Source organism: Rhipicephalus sanguineus, chromosome 2 (genome assembly GCF_013339695.2).
Source record: "Rhipicephalus sanguineus isolate Rsan-2018 chromosome 2, BIME_Rsan_1.4, whole genome shotgun sequence".
In the NCBI taxonomy this organism is placed as follows: Eukaryota; Metazoa; Arthropoda; class Arachnida; order Ixodida; family Ixodidae; genus Rhipicephalus; species Rhipicephalus sanguineus.
In genome coordinates this window covers 204,995,990-205,019,299 of record NC_051177.1, presented here as the reverse complement: position 1 = coordinate 205,019,299, position 23,310 = coordinate 204,995,990, and the positions used below count along the sequence as shown (strand labels likewise).

Genomic DNA, 23,310 nt, shown 5'->3' with positions numbered 1-23,310 from the left:
AAACCACAGCAGACTGGATGGCTGGACACAAGGGGACAATATGGTGATAGCCCATACAAGTATGCTTCTCAATGGGCAGCTATGGCCACGATCACGAGCTTTTACCCTATCGAAATAAATGTATGTACCTATTCATTGACACCGCCAGGCATGGGTTCACTTCGATTTTAATGGAAAGCATCAAAACGTGCCGCTGTTTGAAATGGTGACAGAGATGAAGAGAGTATGGCTATTGCATAATGCACGTTCATGACAGTACAGGTAGCAATGTGTTATGACAACAAAAAAGAAAAGGGGGGTCAATGCAGACAACACATCTTTTCGTGCAAGTAAACGTAGTTCTCAAGAAATTTAGAGAATAAGGGAATGACCAAGTAAACAAAGCAAATAAACTGAATACAAAACCTAGGCAGGGACATTTCTTATGATGCTTGAATGTGCACGGGAAGGATACGGCTCTTCGTACGTGCCCTCCTGAAGGGATTGGGTTGTTCCTTGTTTTGGGCTAAGGTGAATAAAAAAGCTTGGAGAGACGGTGAGCAGTTCCTAGAACAGGCACAATGGCCTATATCCTTCCCATTTCTGGCTGTGTTGCATGGCCAAAAAAGTAGTCAAATGTAGTGCAAGCGAACTGGCGCAGCCTATCAGCAGACATGCAGACTTCACTCACATCTGCTCACAGCAATGGCTCACCCACAAAGTTTGTCAAGCGTGCGCAAACATGCCACACCTTGTTCAGTTGTCCAGACATGCTGTTTGGAAACACCTGTGAGAGTATTCTGTAGGTCTTTATCCTCCGAATGACCCTTTCCACATGTATGCGCACACTGGCAATAAGCCTTGTCTCAGTTTCATCTGCTTCAGACAGTTGAGGCCGTCCTTCCATGAATGGCGGAATGTTCAAGTGCAGTGAAAGTTCCTTGCACTCTTCTTCGATGGTGAACCCCCTATCAGCCATCAAACTTCGCCCTGGTGAGAACTTTTCCAACACACCGGAAGCCTTTGTTAGGGCCTTGTCAGACAGCCTCCCAGGAGAAAGATCGGACACGAACATAACAAAGCCGTTCGGGCTGCACACAACTAACCCTTTTGCAGTATTGTGCTTTTTGTACGAGGAATAGGTCTCACTCTGTACACGGAATGACGAGGGGGTTTCGATGAAAATTTCGGTGCAGTCGAGGATGCCGTCAACAGTGGTGTAGCCCTTGTCAGTGAAAGCTTGTGGCCTGTACTTGTCGCACAGGTGGGGAGGCATCCAAGTTGGGACCTGAAAAAAAGAAGGAAAAGTGGGTTTTCATATTTTTTACATTAATATCATCAGTGGCTTAGGAACGGGCGGGGGGAGTGGTCTTAGAGTGGTGGATCTATGCGAAGGATCTAAGACTGCATTCTCAATGCACATGAATCTCCCCATTGCTCTTAATGTACGATTTAAAAAGTCACCTTCTCCACCTTTGATTTTTGCCACAAGTACTGGCACTGCTCTGCAGTAGAGACCGCAAGATGAGTCATCACAGCTTGTAACACTGTCAAATGAATCTACAAATGCTCTAAAAATTAGCAAAAAACACACGGGCACACGAGAAGCATGCTGGGATAAGCATTCTCTCAACAAAACTTTTTTTGGAAGCATCATTACATATAAATAAAATCATTTACTGCATTGGGCATGTGCTGTAAGACCCAGAAGGTTCATCGATTGATTTATTGAGTTATAATGCACAGGCACTACATAAGTTATAAGGTGCACTGTAGTGGAGGGCTTCAGTTTAATTTGATCAGATGGGAACCTTTACCGAGCACCTTAATCTCGAACATGCGAGCATTTTCGCTTTTTGCCTGCGTAAGAAAAGCGGAAGCCACGGCCGAGAATCGAACCCGCATCCTTGGGCAGCACAACGCCGCGGGCACTGAGCCATGTAGCAACCCGCAGAATAAAAAAAGTGAAATGAGTACATTTAAGGTGAGGTGACATGTGACGTTGCTTCCAATAATTTTTAGCTGAGAGTGAGTGCTTGTCCCATTGTGCTTCGCCTGTGTTGTATTTTTGCGCTCTGGGTTTTACAAGCGTGCACCAACTGCCTAACGAGTAGTTTTACTGAAATTTACTTTAATTCAATCGATCCATCTTAGAATGCAAACACAAGGTGTTCAAGCTGAGCAATCTTGCAGTAAGCTTAAAAAAGCATGCTTCGGGGAATTAAATTACCTGTACGTTCTTAGCAGGTATCTTGACAGACAGAAAGGCAGTAGTGGGGGCTAATATATCTGGCCATGAGGGGAAGGCTGACAAACACCCCTTCAAATAGAACCCTGGCTACGCGACTGATCAGTGTACAGTTGGCCTTTTATACCTAAAATTCCATCCAGTCCCCTTTCTCCCTTCCCATAAATGTTGCAATTTGTCGCGGCCATCACAGAGACCACAAACAAAAGGCAATAAAAAAAGATAACTGGTGCTGACATACCTGGCGAAGCCTGTTGTCCAAAAAATCCAGCCATGTTACCCAGATCCTCGAAACGGTTGACGTAGAAACGCCAAACCTGTACGAAAAACAAATTTGCAAAAAATGCGCATCAGTAATTTTCTGCAGCACAAACAAAAGAACCTACGGTTGCAATGAAGATGTCATTGCAGAAGATGCTTAAACGGTACTGAATTCCTTTTGTGTAAGCACCTTGTTACTTCCAGTCATTTTCATTATAAACGATAAGTGAAAAAGTGCTGCATACCATTGCTGATATTTGAGGAACGTACGAATACACAGCATGCTGCATTCCCCCTATGCACAAAGTAACTAACAAAACCAGCTACGCTCGGCAGGAACACTGAAATTTGGCTTAAACTTGAATTTCTCAGTGAATGAAAGTTCGTTTGCTCCCGGACAAGCACTAAGGGTATTACAAAATACCAAATCTTTTGAATAAAGCAAACTCGTATTTTGTCTTCATGGCCCCTTTCGGGCTGATTGGGTTATGCTTGTTTCCCTCACAGCATATTCATAAATAACATTATACACAGTATGCCCGCGTAAATGTATTGGCATGGTAACAGAGTTTCATTAGTCACTCCACTTGGACCTTATGCAAAGGCAAAAATGAGTACTGATGCAAAAAAAAACACTTCAACGTTGGCAGCGTACCTGTACGCAAGGTCAAGGCCGTCAAGGCCCAGCCGTAGCCTCATCAGGACGAGCACAAGCTGTGTCTTCAAAGGCAGGATGAAGTTCCGGTCCTCGTTCTCCGTTTCCTTCATCTGCCAGAACCGCAGCTTTTTCGCATCTGGTTCAAGTAGGGACCAAAAACTGTCGAAGGACTTTCTGGATGTAAAGCCAGTGTAGTACCGCAGCTTCTTTTCATCTTCTACAAGGGCTTCATACGTGATGTCAATCTTTTGTGTAGCTTCAGCCTTGCACCTCTTGACTTTCTTCTGCATACAGGATAGCTCAAGCCGCAAGCACCTATTCTTCTGCTGAAGGCGGTCACATAGCTTTTTTGCTTCAGCGTGGTCCTGTTGAGAGCGTTTTAGCTGGCGGTTGAGCTCTTCAACATGCGCGTAAGCAGCTTCAGCCTTTTCTGCTAGCTCAGTTATTATATTATTTTGGCAAGCAACTTTCTTGGCAAGCTGGTCATAGCTTGACTCTTGGCTGCTGTAGGCATGGTCCATGAGTAGAGTGCTTTGCTGTGCGGTGTCTTCACTGTCGCTGCTGCTACTAGTGATGGCAGAGCCTGAGACTTCTGGGTCGTGCTGGGGTGCCACAGTTGGACTGTTGGGAAGTTCCGGCTGTCAGGGGAAAATGAAAAAAGAAAGCCATGTGTTTCAGTGATTTTTACAACACACTGTGCAGCTGCAGGTGAGATTTCCAATACTGCATTTTATACCTTCACACGAGTTTAAGTTTACTCGGCATCATTGCTTTTTTTACGCAGTAGCGCAACCCTTACGCAGTAGCGCAACCCTTAAGTAGCCATTGCCTGCATTAAGCCATAACAAAATATTCAGTGGTGCATATGCAACAACGTAATGCTATTTCTCTGCATTGCTTGCGCTCAAATTACCTGTGTCCTTATGAGTGGTCGCCTCCTTTCCACCTTTTGCGGTCTCAGCGGGAAGATTGTGGGCACTCTGTTCATGTAAGTCTTTTTTCCTCCTTCGAAGTGGGCACCGCATACTCGGTGTCCCGTGGTAGGCGTAAACTTGGAGAACCTGAGCACAAAAAGTTCCAGCATTATTTCATATGACACTGAACATCACCTACTGCGTTTTCAGGTTCCTTTTAAATGTCCAGTCTGCATGCTACCACTGCAAGACAACAGTATCACTTTCTCTTGATTAACGTACAAAAAGTTCCATATCAGTCAAGGGCAAATGACAAATGTAATTTTAATTTTCAGCCTCACTCGACAACGCCACACACAGGTAAATTATACAGCTGTTTGTGCCACTCATCTGCATAGGTGCAGCGAAATCGGCCGCGTGCATGCACCAGATAACTATTTTACGGAAAGGACGAGATTACAGAGGCACCGTTTGCATCGAGGGTGATCCGCGAAAGCTAATCGCCGTTTGGCACAACGAGTTCTGGGTAAGTTGTTGCAAGCGTGCCGTGAAGTACGTTACGTCGTTTCTAAAAAGTAAGGTCTCGATGTACGGTAGAGCTATTAGGAGAGCCTCGTCAATGAGCTTGCCTTCCCCTTATGCCTGCATGCTTGCCACTTGCGTTGTAAAAAAAAAAAAAAAAACGCAAGCCGCGTACGCGGTGCTGCACTTGCGCAACATGGAAAACTAAAAGACCTCAGCACTACAACTCGTAATAATAATAATATTAGTACGCAGCGGTAACAAAAAACGCTAGAATAAGGAAGATGCGCTAAAAAATGACCGGCATGCACAACCGCGAACCGCGGCTGAGCTATCCGGTAAGAGTATACGCAGGCAGAGTGAGCAAAGATCATATTCTTTGGTATGCTAAGCTTCATGATTAAACATTCACATAAAAAAAACCACCGCAATACGCTTATTTAGTTTCAAAGCGGCACTATACATTTAATAAGATGTCTTACCTGCCGCCCCGTCCAGCCCTGTTGATACGCTGAATCCACGTCTCCCGAAGCTTTTGCTCTTTAGGAAAGACGTAGAAACCCAAGCCTTTATCCCTTGTGCTGTTGTTGTAGCATCCAGGAACACAGCACGTAAATCCTCCCATCGTAAGACGGCTCCACACGACCGAAAAATCTATCGAAAAGGGAACGCTCAGGCACTTCGGCTGGCTGGTGCGCCCGGACGACTACAAGTACCGGCATGCACCGCGGCTGCCGCGGCAGCGGTGGCGTCGCGAAACTGGCCTGTGGGATCGGTCTATTGCGGGGATCTCTTCGTTGGTTTGAAGTGTAGTAATATGTTTTTTCTGAATGTGGTTTATGTGTGTAGCCCACTCCGCGTAGCCGCCAGAAAATAATACGGGGGGAATAGTCTCATTGCGAAATTGTTGCCAATCGGTCAGCTTGGCTTGACCCCATTTTTTATGCGCTGGCTTTTCCAGGAGTGTAACCCGGAGAAGGCAGTGATCACTGCCTAGAGAATCGCCCAAGTTCTCCCAGGTAGCATCCTTAGCATTTTTTACGAGAAAGAGGTCCGGACACGTGTCACGGGTTACCGAGTTCCCCATTCGAGTGGGGTACGCCGGATCCGTGAGCAGCGTGAGGCGAAGGGTGGAGATAAGCCCCGCCAGCTTGCGCCCTCTGGCCTGCTCGTAGTGATAGCCCCAGTGAAGGCTGGGAGCATTGAAGTCTCCAACAATCACTAAAGGATCTTTGTCTGCCAATTTGATTGCGCGAAGGAAGATTTCGCTGAAAGTTACGCGCGGTTTACGCGGGGGCTGTATATGTTTAGGATATGTATTGATGGGTCGCGACGTCTGAGAGGCAGTACCATCACCATAGTGTATTCTTGTTCGGTACTCAAGTTTAAATCGACCTGAATCGCGGTATATGCCTTATTCACCAGGATGCACGACGAGGGGCCCCCCTGGAAAGTTCGGTAGCCAGAGAATTTAGCGTCCATGCCGGGCTCCTGCAAAGAAAGCAGGGCTGGCATATTTCCGAGGGACTGCAAGTAGAGCTGGAGGTGCGACCGCTTTTTCCAAGCTCTAAAACCCCTGCAGTTCCATTGGATAATCTCAAATTTTTGTAGGTTTTTAGCTTTCTTGTTAGGTCGGCTAGCCATCTTTTAGTATTTATTTACGGTGCAGGAGACCGGCCCGGGCCTGGAGCCGGCGTGGCCGCCATAAGAGGCCGCACCGGCCCACCCGGAGCCAGCCCCGAACGGTCTTCTTCCACTGCCTGACGAGAGGCCGTCTTGCGTTTGAGAGCTCGCGCTGCACCACTATCTCGAACTCAGGCTGCGCGGACCGCAGGATCAGCGAGCCTCAAGGCCTCTCTCCACGCGGCGAGGCTAAACGCTAACAAAGCCGTGCATTCAGCACGGACGTCCAGCGTGTCAGGCGATGCGATGGACACGAACCAAGGTAGTCCTGGGCCGTCGACGTCAGAACGGCGGGACTCCTTGGATCGGAAAAAAGACAAGCCCAGGATCACTGGGCCTGAAAAGAAGACCTAGGTTCTTAACGTACCCATCAAATACAACATGGCTTTTATAGACTGTAACTGCAGGGGACTCCTACATAACCTAAGCGACATAAAGGACGTACTAACCACTCTTTCACCGGTAGCCTTGATTTTACAAGAAACAAACTTAGGTCCTAAACACCGAAACATCTTGAAACACACCATCTCCCGCTAAAGGGGACCATGAGGCGATGCGAAGCCGGAGCACTTGCACGATCGCGTTCCGTTGGCGTTCGTTGGGCATGCTACCGACCTCGCGTCGTGGAACGCGAAGAGGGACGCTACGCGCGTCGTATCTTCCATCTAGCCTGGCCGTTAATTCTCACAGGGCGAGCGGGGAACGCGGTCGACAGGCGGGCGAGAGGGGGGCAGCGTAGGAGAGGAGAGAGAAGAGGAGGGGACGCGCATGCGCTCGAGCTCATCGCGGCGTTGCGCAGAAGAGAATTTCGGCATGTCTAGCCCGCGTTTCAGAGGAAGAGTGGAAAGGCGGAGGGGAGAGGGGGAAGGGAGAGGGAAAGAGGGAAAGTGGAGAGGGCAAGGGGAGAAGGAAAGTGGAGAGGGGAAGGGGAGAGGGTGAGTGGAGAGGGTATGCGCATGCGCAGTAAGGGTGGTCACGCCGCACACCACCACCACCACCACCACCACCACCGGATTGAGCTCCGCCTTAAGATACTTCGCATCTAAAACTACACAGTATTCCGGCACGACCGAGAGCTGGCAAGTAGGCTCTCAGGGGGTGTTGCTATTATAATTAAGAGTGGAGTTCCAGCGCGGGAACATAAACTTAAAACCAGAATAGAAGCCGTGGCGGCCATCATGCACACATTTAAAACTATTAGTGTGCAGTGTATACTTGGAGCCGCCCCTTAAAGTAACTATCTCTGATTTACACACCTTACACAGCAGCTGCCAGAGCCATTCCTAGTAGTCGGAGATTTTAATGCGCACTCCAACTTTTGGGGAAGTGAAAAAAACTGACACTAGAGGCCAAATAATTGAGGATTTTATATTAAGCAATAACCTTAGTTTACTAAACACAGGGAAATCAACATACTGTTCTCCTAGCTCAAGAAAAAATGAGCTGCTTAGATTTATCTTTTTGTTCACCTTCCGTTTTCATGGATTTCAAATAGGTTATCCTAAACGACCCATACGGAAGCGATCACCTACCCATAGTAATCAGCCGAACAACCTCACCTGAAGTCATCCAACGAAAACCACGAGGTTGGAAGCTACATTTAGCTGACTGGGCCCTCTTTCAAGAAAAGGCTAGCCTAGAAAATATAGCGTCAGACAACCTAAACATAGATGAACTAAACGAATGTATCACAAATCACAAACTGTATCATTACAGCTGCGCGCATATCCATCCCTCAGACCTCTGGACTGGTAAAACAGTCACAAAACATGGTACACATACGAATGTAGAGAAGCAAAAAAGAAGCAAAACGAAGCCTGGCGAACCTTCCGCAGGTACGCGACGGCGGAAAACTTTGTAAATTTTAAAAAGGCCAGAGCGAAAGCCAGATACATCCGCCGCTGCGCTGAAAAATCTTCGTGGCAAAAGTACGTCTCCTCCATAAACAGCACCACCGCATCAAAACGGATGTGGGAACGGATCCGAAAGATAGACGGCAGTTTCTCTCCGTTCACTGTACCCTTGCTCACAACCCCTGGCGTACAGACAAGTATCGAAGAACAGGCAAATATTCTAGGTGAATTTTTTGTGCTGTTTCCAGTTCGTCGCATTACACGCAATCATTTCTGAAACACAAACATACAGCCGAAAAACAAAGGCTTCCAACAAGCGGCAATACAAACGAACCTTAGAACTGCTTAATTACTTTTCAAGAAATCCACTCTGTATTGGCTGCAGGTAAGCAGACTGCACCCGGACCTGATGACATACACTATTAAATGCTAGCCCATCTCTCCGAACCGTCCATAAGAACACTTTTGGCATTTTTTAACAAAGTGTGGATGTCTGGAAAATTGCCTGAAGCCTGGAAGAAGGCCATTATCGTTCCTTTTTTGAAACCGGGAAAGCCACCAACAGATCCTAGTAGCTACAGACCTATAGGTCTCACCAGCTGTCTAGGAAAGTCCTTTGAAAGTGTTCTTAATATTAGGCTGTCATTCGTGTTAGAATCCTGCAAACTTCTCGACATTCATCAATGTGGTTTTAAAAAAGCATGCTGCACAATTGACCACCTAGTACGCCTCGAAAATACTGTCCGCGAAGCGTTTGTACTCAAACAAAACTGTCTGGCTGTCTTTTTTTATTTAGAACGGGCATACGACACCACCTGGAGGTTCGGCATCCTCCAGGACCTGGCTGAGCTAGGAATCCGTGGCAGAATGTTGAACTGCCTGAAAGAGTTCCTCCCTAACCGTTCATTCCATGTGCGCCTAGGCTCGACTTTATCGAAAAATTTCGCACAGGAAAATGGAGTACCACAAGGATGCATTTTAAGCACAACAATATTTGTCGTGAAAATGAACTCGATCAGCAAAGTAATACCTAAGTCATAGGTCGGCAAAAAATGTGGAGCTCACTCAGACTCACTCACGAAACATATCTTACCCTTACGGCTCACTCGGACTCAGACTCACCAAACTTTTCCTCATTCGGACTCACTCGGACTCAGACTCACTATAATGTTTCTCAACCGGACTCACTCGGACTCAGACTCACCAAAATATAATTCACTCGAACTCACTCAGACTCAGACTCACGGCTCGATCTGAGTCTGAGTGAGTCGACTCATGAGTCCACCAGCCTATAATTAGCCTTTTTCTACCATAATGTCAATGCTCTTCAACGCCAATATCTCGCATAATCGGTGCGCTACTTAGCCCCTTTTGATCTCGTACCTTCAAATACGAGTTATCTGAGTTTGTAGTTCAATAAGGACCTTTTTATTGAAAGAGATGACTCAAACGAGATATTTTTATCAGTAACTTCCCGTGAAAAAGTTTGCGGGGGGGTCAAGGCACCTCCGCCCCCTCTCCCTCCTCATCTCACGCCTCTGATCAATAAATATTGAGCTGACGTATGAACGGTAGCGCGTTCAAGTATGCGGGACTGCACGTGAGTATAAACGTGAGCCAACATAAGACTGATAGTAATGCTGAAGTTGAGTAGACAGGACCATAGGTCGGCAAAAAATGTGGAGCTCACTCAGACTCACTCATGCAATATATTTTGCCCTTAGGGCTCACTCGGACTCAGACTCACCAAAATTTTCCTCAACCGGACTCACTCGGACTCAGACTCACCAAAATTTTTCCCAACCGAACTCACTCGGACTCAGACTCACAAAACTTTTACTCACTCGGACTCACTCAGACTCAGACTCACGTCTCGATATGAGTCTGAGTGAGTCTGAGTGAGTCGACTCATGAGTGAGTTTGCCGACCTATGACCTAAGTCAATCATGTATTCACTCTACGTAGACAACCTCCAGATAGCTAGCACATCCTGCAACACATCAACATGCGAAAGACAGGTACAGTTAACAATTAATAAATTGGCAACACGGGGAGACAGAAATGGTTTTCGCTTTTCTGCGCAAAAAACAGTGGCCATTCCTTTCTTTATCAAACGCGGCATACAGGCAGACCCTATCTTACATCTAAATCAAATTGAATTACCAGTAAAAAATGAACAGAAGTTCCTGGGTTTAATTTTTGACAAGAAGCTTACATTTCCTCCACACATAAATGAACATAATGAAACATAATGAAAGTCCTGTCACGCAAACACTGGGGTTCAGGTAGGGCAAGCCTACTACAAGTTTACCGTTCAGTAGTACGATCCTCTTTAGATTACGGCAGCATAGTATATGGGTCAGCGAGACGCTCATATCTGAAACGACTGGATCCTGTACACAATCTCGGCCTCCGCCTCTCAACTTGTGCGTATAGAACGTCACCCATAAACAGTCTGTACGTAGAAACCAATTAGCCACCATTGGCAGACAGAAGAACCATGCTTACATACTTATATGTGCTAAAGATTCGTTCAATGCCGAACCACCTCTGTCACCCTATAGTAGATCAGTGCCCATCTAGAACACTATTTATCAGCAAACCCCAAGCAATAAGGCCACTCCTGCTTCGCTTTGAAGAGAATTGCCAAGAGTTAAAGATACAGGACACATTGCCTAAGATCGCACAGAGACCCAATGCACTCCCACTTTGGTACTGTTTACCCTCTGTGTGTGACTTCACGCTGACACAATTTGCAAAAAAAAACCCCGCGAGCATATATTACAGGAATTCCTAGCACTTCAGTCAAAATATTCAAAACACACAGCATCTTACACCGACGGTTCCAAATCAACACGATACGTTGGAAGTGGGGTAATACACAATCATTGGGAAAAAACAGTTCGGCTACCCCATTGTGCATCCATCTTCACCGCAGAGAGCTACGCAATCTCAGTGGCGATAGAAAAAATAACAAAGGAAAATATCGAGAACAGTATAATTTACACAGACTCATTGAGCGTACTAAGAGCACTTCAGCCCAGAAACGCGAGTGCACCAATAATAGGCGAAATCCTACACAACATAATAAGAGTTATAAGACAAGGACGCAACATAAAGCTTTGCTGGGTGCCGAGCCACGTAGGAATCTGTGGAAATGAGCAGGCAGATGAATTTGCAGCGAAAGCACGACATAAAGAAATCAAGAATGTCAGCATCCCCTACAAAGACGTCATAAAATCAGTTCGCCACAAACTCAGAAACAAATGGCAGTCTAGATGGGAATTAGAAGCAAATAATAAGCTCCGCCTTGTAAAACCCACCATAGAAGAATGGAAGTCATGCTCACACCAGGAGCATTTCATAGAATTTTATGTCGCCTACGCATTGGACACACACACCTCACGCGCAATTTTTTACTGGCAAAAGAAGACAAACCTCTGTGTGAGAGATGTGAAGGTGGGCTCTCAGTGAATCACATTTTACTGTCATCTACTAAACTGGAAGAACTAAGAAAAAAAACATTTTACCGTATTTTACAGAGAACATCTACCTCTTCATCCAGCATTGCTCTTAAGTGAAGACGCGCTGGTTGCTAACTCGTATGTTTTTAGCTTCTTAAAAGAAGTAGGCATTTTAGACAGACTATAAATTCACTGCCTGCGCCGTCTAAATACACAGGGACACATCGATGAGCTTCTCATCATTAAGAAGAAGATCGAGGTCTTTTTAGCCTGTTCGTCTCCTCGGGGCCCTTGCCTAGACAAGGACTCGGCGAGGTATTCCGACATTTTAAGAGAACCATACCATGCGTTTGGTGCATGATAGCCTAAGTTGCTTACGCACCATTAAAAGCAACCAAACCAAACCATTATCTAAGGCCGGGCGTAATTATGCTCAGATCGACCGTGAAGCTCTTGCCGTGGTTTTTGGGGTGCGACATTTCCACCAGTACCTTTGTGGGCGAAATTTTCTTATTCTCAAGGATCACAAGCCCTTGCTAGGAATCTTTCAGCGAAAAAAGCAAATTGCGGCGGTTCTTTCGCCTCGCATGTTACGGTGGACTCTAATGCTCTCAGCCTACGAATACGTGCTCGATTACAGGAGAACCAAGGACCATGGAAACGCAGATTGCCTGAGTAGGTTGCCGGCTCCCCTAACCAGACAAGAGACTGAAGTACCGCGTGACATACACCCACTGGAAGCTGTGCAGCACCCTCCAGTGAGGGCAGGAGAAGTGGCAGCGTACACCAGCAGTGATCCCCAGCTGTCCCAAGTGAAGCAATGGATCTTTGAGGGCTGGCCACGCGAGCGAGTAGCCCCAAGGTATTCTGCGTACGAGGTAAGACAAAACGAGTTGTCTGTGGATCGCGACTGTGTGCTCTGGGGAAGCCGCGTAGTCATTCCTGAGGCTTTGCAGAAAGAAGTGTTAAGTCTTATGCACGCTAACCATCCGGAAGTGACGGCCATGAAGGCAATTGCTAGGTCGTACGTGTGGTGGCTTTATATGGACAGAAACATCGAAGAGCTAGTCAGATGCTGGATGCCGTGCCAGGTAAACAGACCGAGTGAACCAAAGACACTAACGCATTTCTGGACTAAGCCAGAACGAGCTTGGAGTATAGAATCCAAGTGGATTTCGCAGGACCGATCCAAGGCGTGCATTTTCTGGTGGCGGTAGACGCCCTCTCTAACTGGGCTGAAGTCGAAGTTATGCCGTCTCTTCATTCAGCTACGGTAATAGAAAATTTCCGCAAGATGTTAGCAGCGTATGGATTACCCGACCTGGTCGTGTCTGATAATGGCACCGCTTTTGCCAGCAGGGAAACTCAAAATTTCCTTCAACGAAATGATATTCGCTATATTCGCGAAATGTATACCGCGCCGTACCACCCGTCAAGTAACGGAAAGGCGGAGCGGATGGTACGAGAACTGAAATGTGCATTACGGAAACACAGACAGGCCACCGCACTATTTTTTGTTCAAACAGCACTCCACGCTTTTTGTTCAAACCGCACTCTACGCCTCACTCAGAAACCGGCAAATCGCCTGCAGAAGTCATGCTGGGTCGGAACTTCAGGACCGCCATATCGACCCTTCAGCGGGACGAGAGCGACGCAAGATGCCTGCTGCCGCCTCCACAACGTGGGCTTCTGCCCGGTGATGCTGTGTACGCGAGAAACTTCCGGCCCGGCCCCAAGTGGTTTCCTGGTCGGGTGTTGCGACGTTTGGGCCACGTCATGTACGAGCTGCGGACTGGAGACGGTACTGTGCAACGCCGCCACCGGCACCACGTGCGCCGAGAATGGCACTGTGAGCCCGGAGGCATAAGCCATGAAACGTCCCCCTCTTTTGCTACCCCGGCTACACCAAGCCCCGTCCTGGGACCTGCCGGGCCTGAGACCCCGCAGCCTCTCAGGCGTTCCACTCACCAACGCCGCCCAGTGCGATGTTACGGCATCGATGACTAAGGGGGAAGGGATGTGAGTGATAGATTGTGAAATCACGTGAAGTGACGTCCCTGTGCAACAAGAGAGCATGCGGCAGTTTTGTGGCTGTGTTCTTTTATCATAAAGTGTGCTGATCACCGCCTTAGCTATATATGTAGTGTCCTTCTTGCAATAAAGGCCTTTTTTTGTTCCGTGTCGTTGCGACTCACGCGTCAGTTCATTACAGTCCCTAAACATCGACCATTCCAGCCTTTGTTTACCAGTTGAAGTATCCGCCCTCCGAGGGGGGGGGGGGGGGGCAAGTAGTGAGCTATTGAAACAGTGGAAAAAATTTCGAAAGCAAAAAAAAAAACAAGAATCGCATGCCTGCATATCCTTTGCTACCGAAAATTAAAGGGGGGGGGGTGGTAAGGGCACCGGTACCCTGTTCCACTTGGATCCGACCCTGGAATTTTGACGGTTGTTGCAATTTCATTCCGAGCTGCGCCTTGAGAGGTTCGTGCATGCTCGCGTGCAAATGCAAAACTTTCTAGCCGTTCCAACGCACCATGCCTGAAAAGAAAAGGATAACTTGTTTCATGACGTTATGCAAAGGAAGTCGTGCGAAGAAAAGGCATCGATCCTTATTCAAAGCTTCTTCGGATCCAGTACGCCTGCAAGAGTGGGCGTGAAACATCAAGGGAGGTTCCTCATGTGAACAAAAATTTCATTTGACTGTTCGCTGATTCTTACGTTTATTTATTTTCTTATTGATATGAGCCTGTCCTTTCACTGTTTACTCATATTCTGCGCCAAAATATGTCTTTGCGTCTCTTTAACTCTTTATTGTATTTTTGTTCTTGATGTAACCACTATAATTGTCTATGAATACTTCATTCATTGTACTCAAACATAACTGCGTGAAAAATAATGTTATTAAACTAGGACGGAAACTCCGAATCTCCTACATCTTTGTATTGGCGGTGAGATCGAGCAGAGTCGGCACCTAGCGGCGAGCGGACAAAACTCCGCAGTGTGGATGGCTCCTTCCGTCGTCTGCTAGCCACACCGTGTACGCATGTGTGCGTACGTCATGCGCGTCCTCAGATTACAGCTTATTCCGTTGTGCTAGCACAGTATCAAATGCTTGTACGTATGCCTACACGATATACATAAGCATTTCGCCTTACTAGACTTGTATGCACTCTAATAAGAGAGTACACGCCCGTGTCGGTATGGCGCTAGGTCTAACCATCGTACCGTCCATTCGCCAAAATCATTTTCAATGTGGGTACCGCTTTCTCGTTCAAGCACGTCACATAGTTCATTCGGCGTCGTCCTAAACGAAAAAAAAGTACTAAATATCGAGGTGTGAATGCAGAATTTTAGTGACATCATCTCGTGCTGTGTTGGCGATTTGGAAATCCTTGTGATACCGCAAAGCATGAACTATCGTCTGCAGAGGATGGTAAGCGGTAAAAAAGACCTGAAGCCACGCATTTCTACAGCAATGCGCGTATTCATGCAAACAGAAAAGGAGAGTGCACAAAGTTCTACTTCATCTAATTACGTGGAAATACAGGTTCTCTTTTTTTGTAGCCGCTAGAGCAAGAAGTAAATATTTCAATGGCTCAGTCGCGCAACACAGTTTATATTGTGGTATAGGCAAAGCACAATCTAAACACGTGCAAATAAAGCGAGAAAAAACATCGAGCACGGGGCAAAACACGAATGTGACTGAAGGCCAGTACCCCATTGATTGGCAGATGGCACTTCTCTCACAATTAATGGGTACGTTAGGATGGTTGCGTGCACTGATGTGGCAATGGAGGGCACATACATCACCATTAGGCTGCAGTCAACGCGCTTTACTCACCAACAATCGACTCAAACCGCATCAGGCGAAGCGTCGCTACGTACATTTGTATACGCGCCGCCGATCGCCTATCCACACAAACGCGGCGATGGTGCTGCCACCTATAGCCCGATCTCGCGGCGAATATATGACGCCAGCCTGTGCCGTTCAGAAGAAGCTAACCTCCCGCATAGCCTCCAGGCTTTTTTTTTTCGTTTACAATTTATCAGCGCTATGTGCGGCGTACACAACGAGCTTACACCGCAACTACAAAGCTTGGTTTCAACGAGAAACTCGACAGGGCGCAGGCGAGCGCAGCGCGGGTGAGCACCAGCGAGCAGCCGCGCCCTCTGCAAGCTGTATCGCAAACTCCGCCTGGCCGGCTCGCTCACGACACTAGGCAAACCTTTCTAGCCACGATAGTTCTGCATTCGGGTGTGTTGCGTCGTGCCGTTTTGTTCATGCGGTCGACGTTTACCGCGCTGCTTCGCACTGTGTGTTGTATGTTATGGTTACTGACGTAAGCGTAAGCTCTTCACTCGGTATTATACGCGGTACCGGGCAAATAGTCACCAGATGCCGGCCGTGCGACTCCAATAGCTGCGACTTCTTTGTTCAGTGTGATCGACGGACGCGATGAATAGTTTTGAAGAACACCTTCTTCAAATGTTTCCGCACGTCAGTGAGTAGCAGCGCCGCAATCCTTTCTCGACGAAGCGCACTGTGGCCCTGGAAAATGATGATATGTGGTGTTTAATGGCGTAATGGCGCAAGGGCCAATTGATGGCCAAAGAGCGCCAGTTCATGAGACAAAGGATGTGAGCAATGGTTGCGGTAAGTAGCTGTAAAGGGGCCTTAAAATTCCTCGCGCTAAAGGCGGGTAAAACATATATATATATATATATATATAATATATATATATATATATATATATATATATATATATATATATATATATATATTGTTACGGTTCGATTGAGGTTAACTGCGTTTATTTACAGATGAAGTCAGGCAATGATAGGTGGTGATGGCGTCCATAGGTAGAACCAGCCGAACCTCTTCTTTCTCTTCTCTCGTGGCTCATACCCTGACCCGGCTCATACCGTAGCACTCCCCGGTTCACAGACGAAGCCCGCTGGGCGAGTCAGAATCACTGGCGAAGTGCGGGATGGAACTTCTTGAGGCGAGCAACATGTGCCAGCTGTGTCCGACTAGACCGACGACCAGCTGACGTCAGACGTGCCACCACGTAGGTCAAGTCACTCAAGCGATCTACTACAACGAATGGGCCAGCATACTGGGATAAAAATTTCTGGCATAAACCACGTTTGCGTTGGGGGGTCCACAACCATACAAAGTCACCCTTTTCGAATGAAACATCGTCGCGGCGTCGATCATACCGCTGCTTGGATCGGTCTTGCGATGCCAGTGTGCGCAGACGAGCGATTTGGCGGGCTTCTTCAGCACGGCACAATGTTTGGGCGACTGAGTCGTCCGTATGAAGCGCAAATGGGAGTATTGTATCGAGGCAACTGCGCGGAGATCGAGCGTAGAGGAGGTAGAAAGGAGTGAAGTCTGTGGTCTCGTGCTTCGCTGTATTGTAAGCATAGGTTATAAATGGCAAGATATCATCCCAGTTCTTGTGTTTCGATGATACGTACATAGCCAGCATATTAGTTAGGGTGCGGTTGGTACGCTCGACAAGCCCGTTTGTCTGAGGATGATATGGCGTTGAGTGGCGGAACTGCGAAGTGCAAAGGCGAAGCAATTCTTCCACAGTGTCGGCGACGAATTGGCGACCACGGTCACTAATGATTACACGAGGCGGTCCATGGCGAAGAACAACGGAGCGTAACAGGAAGGAAGCTACGGACGCGGCTGTGGAGGATGGTATCGCAGCAGTTTCCGCATATCGGGTGAGGTGATCGACACACACTATGACCCAGCGGTTGTTGTTCGAAGATTGCGGAAACGGTCCTAGCAGGTCGATACCAACTTGCTCGAAAGGCGTAGTGGGCGGCGCTACAGGATGAAGAAGTCCGTGTGGAGCACTGGTGGGTCGCTTGTGGCGCTGGCACTTGTCGCAGCTCGAGACGTATTGTTTCGTACATGTTCGCATTTTAGGCCAGTAAAACCGCTCCTGCATTCGGTGTAAGTGCGAATGAATCCAAGATGGCCTGACGTCGGATCATCATGCATGACACGTAGAACGTCGCGTCGCAGACTGTCGGGAACAACCAATAAATACCGCGCACCATGACCCGAGTAATTTATCTTGTATAACAGTCCATCTCGAAGGCAATATCGACCACTGCCCTTAGGACTGCGAGCGTCGGCGAACAATGGATCCAAACATAAATCATTGGTCTGTTCCCGCTGGAAGATGGTGACGTCAGGAAACGTGTGAGAGAGAGCCGCAAAGCAGATGTCGGAGGTGTCGGCATTATCTTCCGTTGTTGACAAAGGAAGACGAGATAGGCAATCCGCATCGGAATGACGCCTGCCACTTTTGTATGAAACATTAAAGTCAAATTCCTGGAGCCGCAAAGCCCAGCGCGCAAGGCGTCCAGAAGGGTCTCGGAGGTTAACGAGCCAACACAGGGAATGATGGTCAGTTACAATCGTGAACGGACGCCCATACAGGTAACAACGAAACTTCTGAACAGAAAATACAGCTGCCAAGCATTCTTGCTCTGTCACAGTATAATTCCTTTCCGCCTTGCTCAGAGAACGACTCGTATAGGCGACCACATGCTCTTCATCATTATGACGCTGAACGAGCACGCCTCCGATGCCAATACCGCTTGCGTCACAGTGCACTTCCGTAGGCGCAGATGGATCGAAGTGACGAAGGAGAGGTTCTGACGTCAGCCGAAATTTTAGTTGAGAGAATGCAGCATCACATTCAGATGTCCATTCGAATGTGCTGTCCTTTCGCAAGAGGCTGTTCAATGGATACACGATGTCCGCAAATTTCGGCACAAAGCGCCGAAAGTAAGAACATAGCCCTAGGAAGCTGCGGAGTTCCTTTACAGACTTTGGTGGCTTAAAGGTGCTGACTGCTTCAATTTTTCGAGGGTCGGGCCTGACACCATCTTTGTCGACCAGATGGCCGAGGACCAATGCCTGTCGTTCACCAAAGCGGCACTTCTTTGAGTTCAAAACCAAGCCAGCCTTTTCGACACAGTCCAGAACGAGGCTTAAGCGGGCGTTATGCTCGTCGAATGTGCGTCCAAAAATAACCACGTCATCCAGATAGCACAAACAGACTTCCCATTTAAGACCGCGAAGAATTGAATCCATAAATCTTTCAAAAGTTGCGGGAGCATTGCAAAGCCCAAACGGCATAACATTAAATTGATACAGTCCATCAGGCGTCACAAATGCGGTCTTTTCCTTGTCAGCAGGGTGCATAGGGATCTGCCAGTACCCTGATCTTAGATCAAGTGACGAAAAGTAAGAAGCTGAGTGCAGGCAGTCAATGACGTCGTCGATCCGAGGCAGCGGATACACATCCTTTTTAGTCAGGGCGTTCAATCGTCTATAATCGACGCAGAACCTCCAAGAGCCGTCCTTCTTCTTAACCAAAATGACAGGCGCTGCCCACGGGCTGCACGACTCTTCAATAACGCCTTTGTGCAGCATATCCTGAACTTGGTCAGCAATGACTTTCCGTTCCGATGCCGACACCCGGTAGGGTTTTTGTCGAACCGGATGAGCAGAGCCTGTATCTATCCTGTGTCGGGCTCGAGAACACGGTAAGGACAGTCGCTCCTCCTTTTCGCCAAAGTCAAACACGGACGCATGTCGTTCTAATAGCTGAACCAGCGTTTGTTGCTCATATGACCGTAGCGTCTTGCTGACCATGCTCAAAATGTGTGTCTCGTAGGAGCAACTGCGTTTGGAAATCGTTGAGTGTTTGTCACTTTTTTCGTCGTCGATGGCAGCAATAGAACTCTCCGTGGCATCATCGAGCAGTGCGAGCTTCATTCCTCGAGGAAGAATAATCGGCACTTGCGAACAGTTGAACACCCACAGAAACGTTGTTCCGTTATCAATCGATACCACGCAACGAGGTACTATTATGTCTTTCTTTGCACATGTAGCCGTGAGAGGTTGAACGACGGCATCAAAGGATGTCACGGCAGCAACTGAAGAAGATACGGCAATTGACTTCATGGACCATGGTGGTACTGTGAGCTCTTCGGAAACAATCAGTGTGTCTTCTGCAGGCGTCGGCTCGTAAAGGAGATCAGGAACAATGTCACCACTAACAGAAAGCTCACCGGTACCACAGTCGACGAAAGCACCACACTCTTGGAGGAAGTCAATGCCGAGAATAACATCGTGCGTACACCGCTGCAGAACCAAAAACTCAGTTGGGAACACCGTTCCTGCTAGCAGCACGTTAACGGTGCAGACTCCTACAGGTTGAAGTACGTCACCGCCGACGCCACGAAATCTAGTAGAATCCTGACAGGGAAACATAACTTTGCGACCAATGCGACCTTTGAACGAAACACTCATGACTGAAATCGTCGCACCGGTGTCCACTAAAGCTGCTGCACTTAGTCCATCTATTGAAACATGTATCCTGTTCTTAAACATGGTAACTGGTGGAGGCATATGAGTCGAGTCCTTTTGTGCGACCTCACCTCCATTGGTCGCGCCGGCTAGTTTCCCTGCGGTGGCGGTGACGACAGCCGCCCTCGAGGTGAAGGCGAGCGACGCGGTCGGGCAGATGGAGGTGTCAAGCTGCGATCAGAAGCGGGAGAGCTACCACGCCTGTTCTCCTGTCGCGGGGTGCTCCTGGGATAGGCGGACCAGAGATCGTTGTAAGCGTTGCCGCCACGAGGAAATGCTGACGGTGGCTCGTATCGCGATGTCGCCTCACTCCGCCGACGACAGAATCGAGCTATGTGTCCGGCAGCACCACAACTATAGCACACAGGAGGTGGGAGATATGCATTATACTGCTGGAAAGCAACGCCCCGACGCGGTGGCACAAGTGTATATTCGTTTGAGCCCTGATAGCTGGCGGCCGGCTGACGAGGGTAACTGAAGCGGCGCTCGTACCTTGAGTCTTGGTAGTGATTGCGCTGCGGCCTCGGTGGTGCGCCAGAACCGTAGTTGTGCTCCTCGACGCCCGCTGCAGCGATGGAAACTTGATGTGGAGCGGGAACCGACATAGGTGCAGCTTCACAAGGCGTCGCGCGAGCGTGTCGACAAAGTTCTTCACGTACGATCTCGCGTATTGTAGACGCAAGATCAAAAGGTGCGTAGTCGTCAACACTCGCTACTGTGGTCACATTCGGTAGTCGGCCAAATTTCGGAACGATACGCCGCATCTTCAGTGTCTCAAATGTACGACAGTGCCGTATGACGTCGGCCACTGTAGCAATGCTGTCTTTGCCGATGAGGAATTGATAAACGTCCTCTGCGATTCCTTTTAACAGGTGGCCGACTTTGTCCTCTTCAGACATGCAAGGGTTGACGGTCTTGCACAGCTTCAATATAGCTTCAATGTACATCGTGCATGTTTCGCCTGGTACCTGGGCTCTTTGCAGCAGCGTTTGTTCGGCTTGCTTCCTCTTTGCCACGGAGTCCCCAAAACACTCTTTTACTTCCGACACGAAGCGATCCCAGGTCGTGAGGATGTCCTCATGGTTCTCATACCATGTTAGTGCCGTGTCCGTCAAGAAAAACACCACGTTAGTCAGCTGAGTTGCCGCGTCCCAACGGTAGTAATTGCTCACCCGTTTGTAGTGTGTGAGCCACTCGTCCACGTCCTCGCCAGATTTGCCTCCGAAGGTACGAGGCTCTATCAGATGCTGACGCTGCCAAGGGCCAGCTGCGACCGAAGCAGGTAGCAAAGGTGCTGCTGGAACTGGTGCTGTGGCTGCAGCTGAGTTGTTCCGGGTTCCGTCTTCACCGCGAGACATGTCGACCTCCAGTGGTAACGGGGGTAGTCCAGCAATGCGGCGGCTTCGGCGTAGATCAGGCGGTTGCAGAACCGTGTTGCTTGATTCGATACCCAGCACCTCCACCACAAAACTGTTACGGTTCGATTGAGGTTAACTGCGTTTATTTACAGATGAAGTCAGGCAATGATAGGTGGTGATGGCGTCCATAGGTAGAACCAGCCGAACCTCTTCTTTCTCTTCTCTCGTGGCTCATACCCTGACCCGGCTCATACCGTAGCAATATATATATATATATATATATATATATATATATATATTAAAATCATGACAGTGACGTGAAATATGTGTAGTGGGATGAATGGCAAGTGGTCGCAAGAATAAGACTATGAAGATATGACATCAGCACGAATGCCTCGTCAATGCCCTTGAGTCCAAGGGCCGCGAGGCAAGTGCTGTCTTTAGCGTATTCACCGCAGCAGCGACCTCTGTTTAGAGGCCGTGCAACGGATCACCTTGATATATGACATGAAAACTCCGTACGTCGTTTAAAAAAGCAGACAGTGACTGATATGTAAAAAGCGGGTCCCTACCGATGAACATTGAAGGATGAAATGGAAATTGCTGCCGGTAGGGTAATAAAAAGTGCTTTTTTCTGATAGCATCGAGTTCCTTGCACTGAATGAGGACGTGAAGGACAGTGAGTGGCTGACCACATCTATCACATAAAGGTGGCTCGCCACCGGACAGAAGGTGTGTGTGTGTACTGTATGTGTGGCCGATCCTAAGTCTGCAGAGTGTAACTTCTGTGTGGCGTGATTTTGATACTGGAGGCCAGTTACCGAGATGCGGTTTGACAACGCGTAGCTTATTTCGTGTATGCATATCCCATGTGGTCTGCCAAAAGGCTCTGAGCTTTCTTTTCAGGAAGTGTTTTAGGTCAAGTGGAGGAATAGCTAAGGATGTGTTGTGACTGTTTTCGTGGGCGGATGCTGCTAGCTGGTCCGCCAACACGTTGCCTTGAATCTCGCGGTGCCCTGGCACCCAGCACACTACGACATGTTGTTCGAGTGCGTATATCGTGCTTAAAAGAGAATACAGCGAGACAAAGACGGGGTTTTTGTGTCTTTTCAGAGTTTTTAAGGCTTTTACCACGCTTAGAGAATCTGTGTAAATCACTGCCTTTTGTAGTTTTAATTGTTGAATGTGTTTAACGGCCGCAAGTATCGCGTAAGCTTCTGCCGTGAAGATACTTGATTCAGGGTGTAGAATACCGGAATCCGTAAAGGATGGCCCGACGGCTGCGTAAGACACAGAAGTATTGGACTTTGAGGCGTCTGTAAAGAATTCTGCACAAGTGTATTTGTGTTGTAGTTCAAGGAAGTATGTACGGATATGTGCAATAGGCGCGTGTTTCGTTACTTCCATGAAAGAAAGGTCGCAGTCTATAAGCTGCCACCGCCACGGCGGTAGTTGTGCAGCGGGAGCCAATAGACAGTGTTCGAAAAGTGGCACACCCGTTTCCTCAGCCAAGCCCCTCACACGAAGTGAGTAGGGCTGTCGCACCGAAGGACGGTGGTCGAAAAGGGCAGAACTAGATAAGTCATTTATTGTGGGGTGTGAGGGGTGTTCTTTGTCTGCGTTCACTTTGAGATAGTATAGAAACGACATGTAGAATCGCTGCAGGTGGAGAGACCACTCGTTCGATTCGACGTAGAGGCTTTCCACGGGGCTGGTGCGAAAAGCACCCGTAGAAAGACGAATGCCCGAGTGGTGGACAGGGTCAAGCATCTTCAACGCGCTTGGTGTCGCAGACTGATATATTATCGCCCCATAATCCAGGCGCGTGCGTATGAGGCTTTTATAAAGATTCATCAGACACTTCTTGTCACTACCCCACGTAGTGCGTGACAACACCTTTAGAATATTCATGGTTTTTAAGCACTTGTTCTTTATATACTTTATGTGTGATATGAAGCTTAGTTTC

General features: G+C 48.1%; 1 protein-coding gene across 1 annotated transcript; it reads right to left on the bottom strand.

Annotated features, from left to right (window-relative positions):
- Positions 1-151: 151 nt before the first annotated feature.
- On the bottom strand, positions 152-5,349 carry LOC119384015 (uncharacterized). The gene is made up of 5 exons (XM_037652303.2): positions 5,065-5,349; positions 4,060-4,207; positions 3,144-3,784; positions 2,469-2,544; positions 152-1,267 (listed from the first exon to the last, which is right to left on the bottom strand). The coding sequence occupies exons 1-5, from the start codon at positions 5,205-5,207 to the stop codon at positions 677-679; spliced, it is 1,599 nt and encodes a 532-aa protein (XP_037508231.1). The 5' UTR covers positions 5,208-5,349; the 3' UTR covers positions 152-676.
- Positions 5,350-23,310: the final 17,961 nt, after the last annotated feature.

Bases quoted from the DNA above. Each gene is read 5' to 3' on its own strand.
- LOC119384015 (XM_037652303.2), bottom strand. From the start codon at position 5,207: ATGGGAGGATTTACGTGCTGTGTTCCTGGATGCTACAACAACAGCACA. The intron at 3,785-4,059 runs GTAATTTGAGCG...TTCCCCTGACAG, and splicing joins GACCACTCATAAGGACACAG to CCGGAACTTCCCAACAGTCC. The intron at 2,545-3,143 runs GTACGCTGCCAA...TTTTTCGTACAG, and splicing joins GGCCTTGACCTTGCGTACAG to GTTTGGCGTTTCTACGTCAA.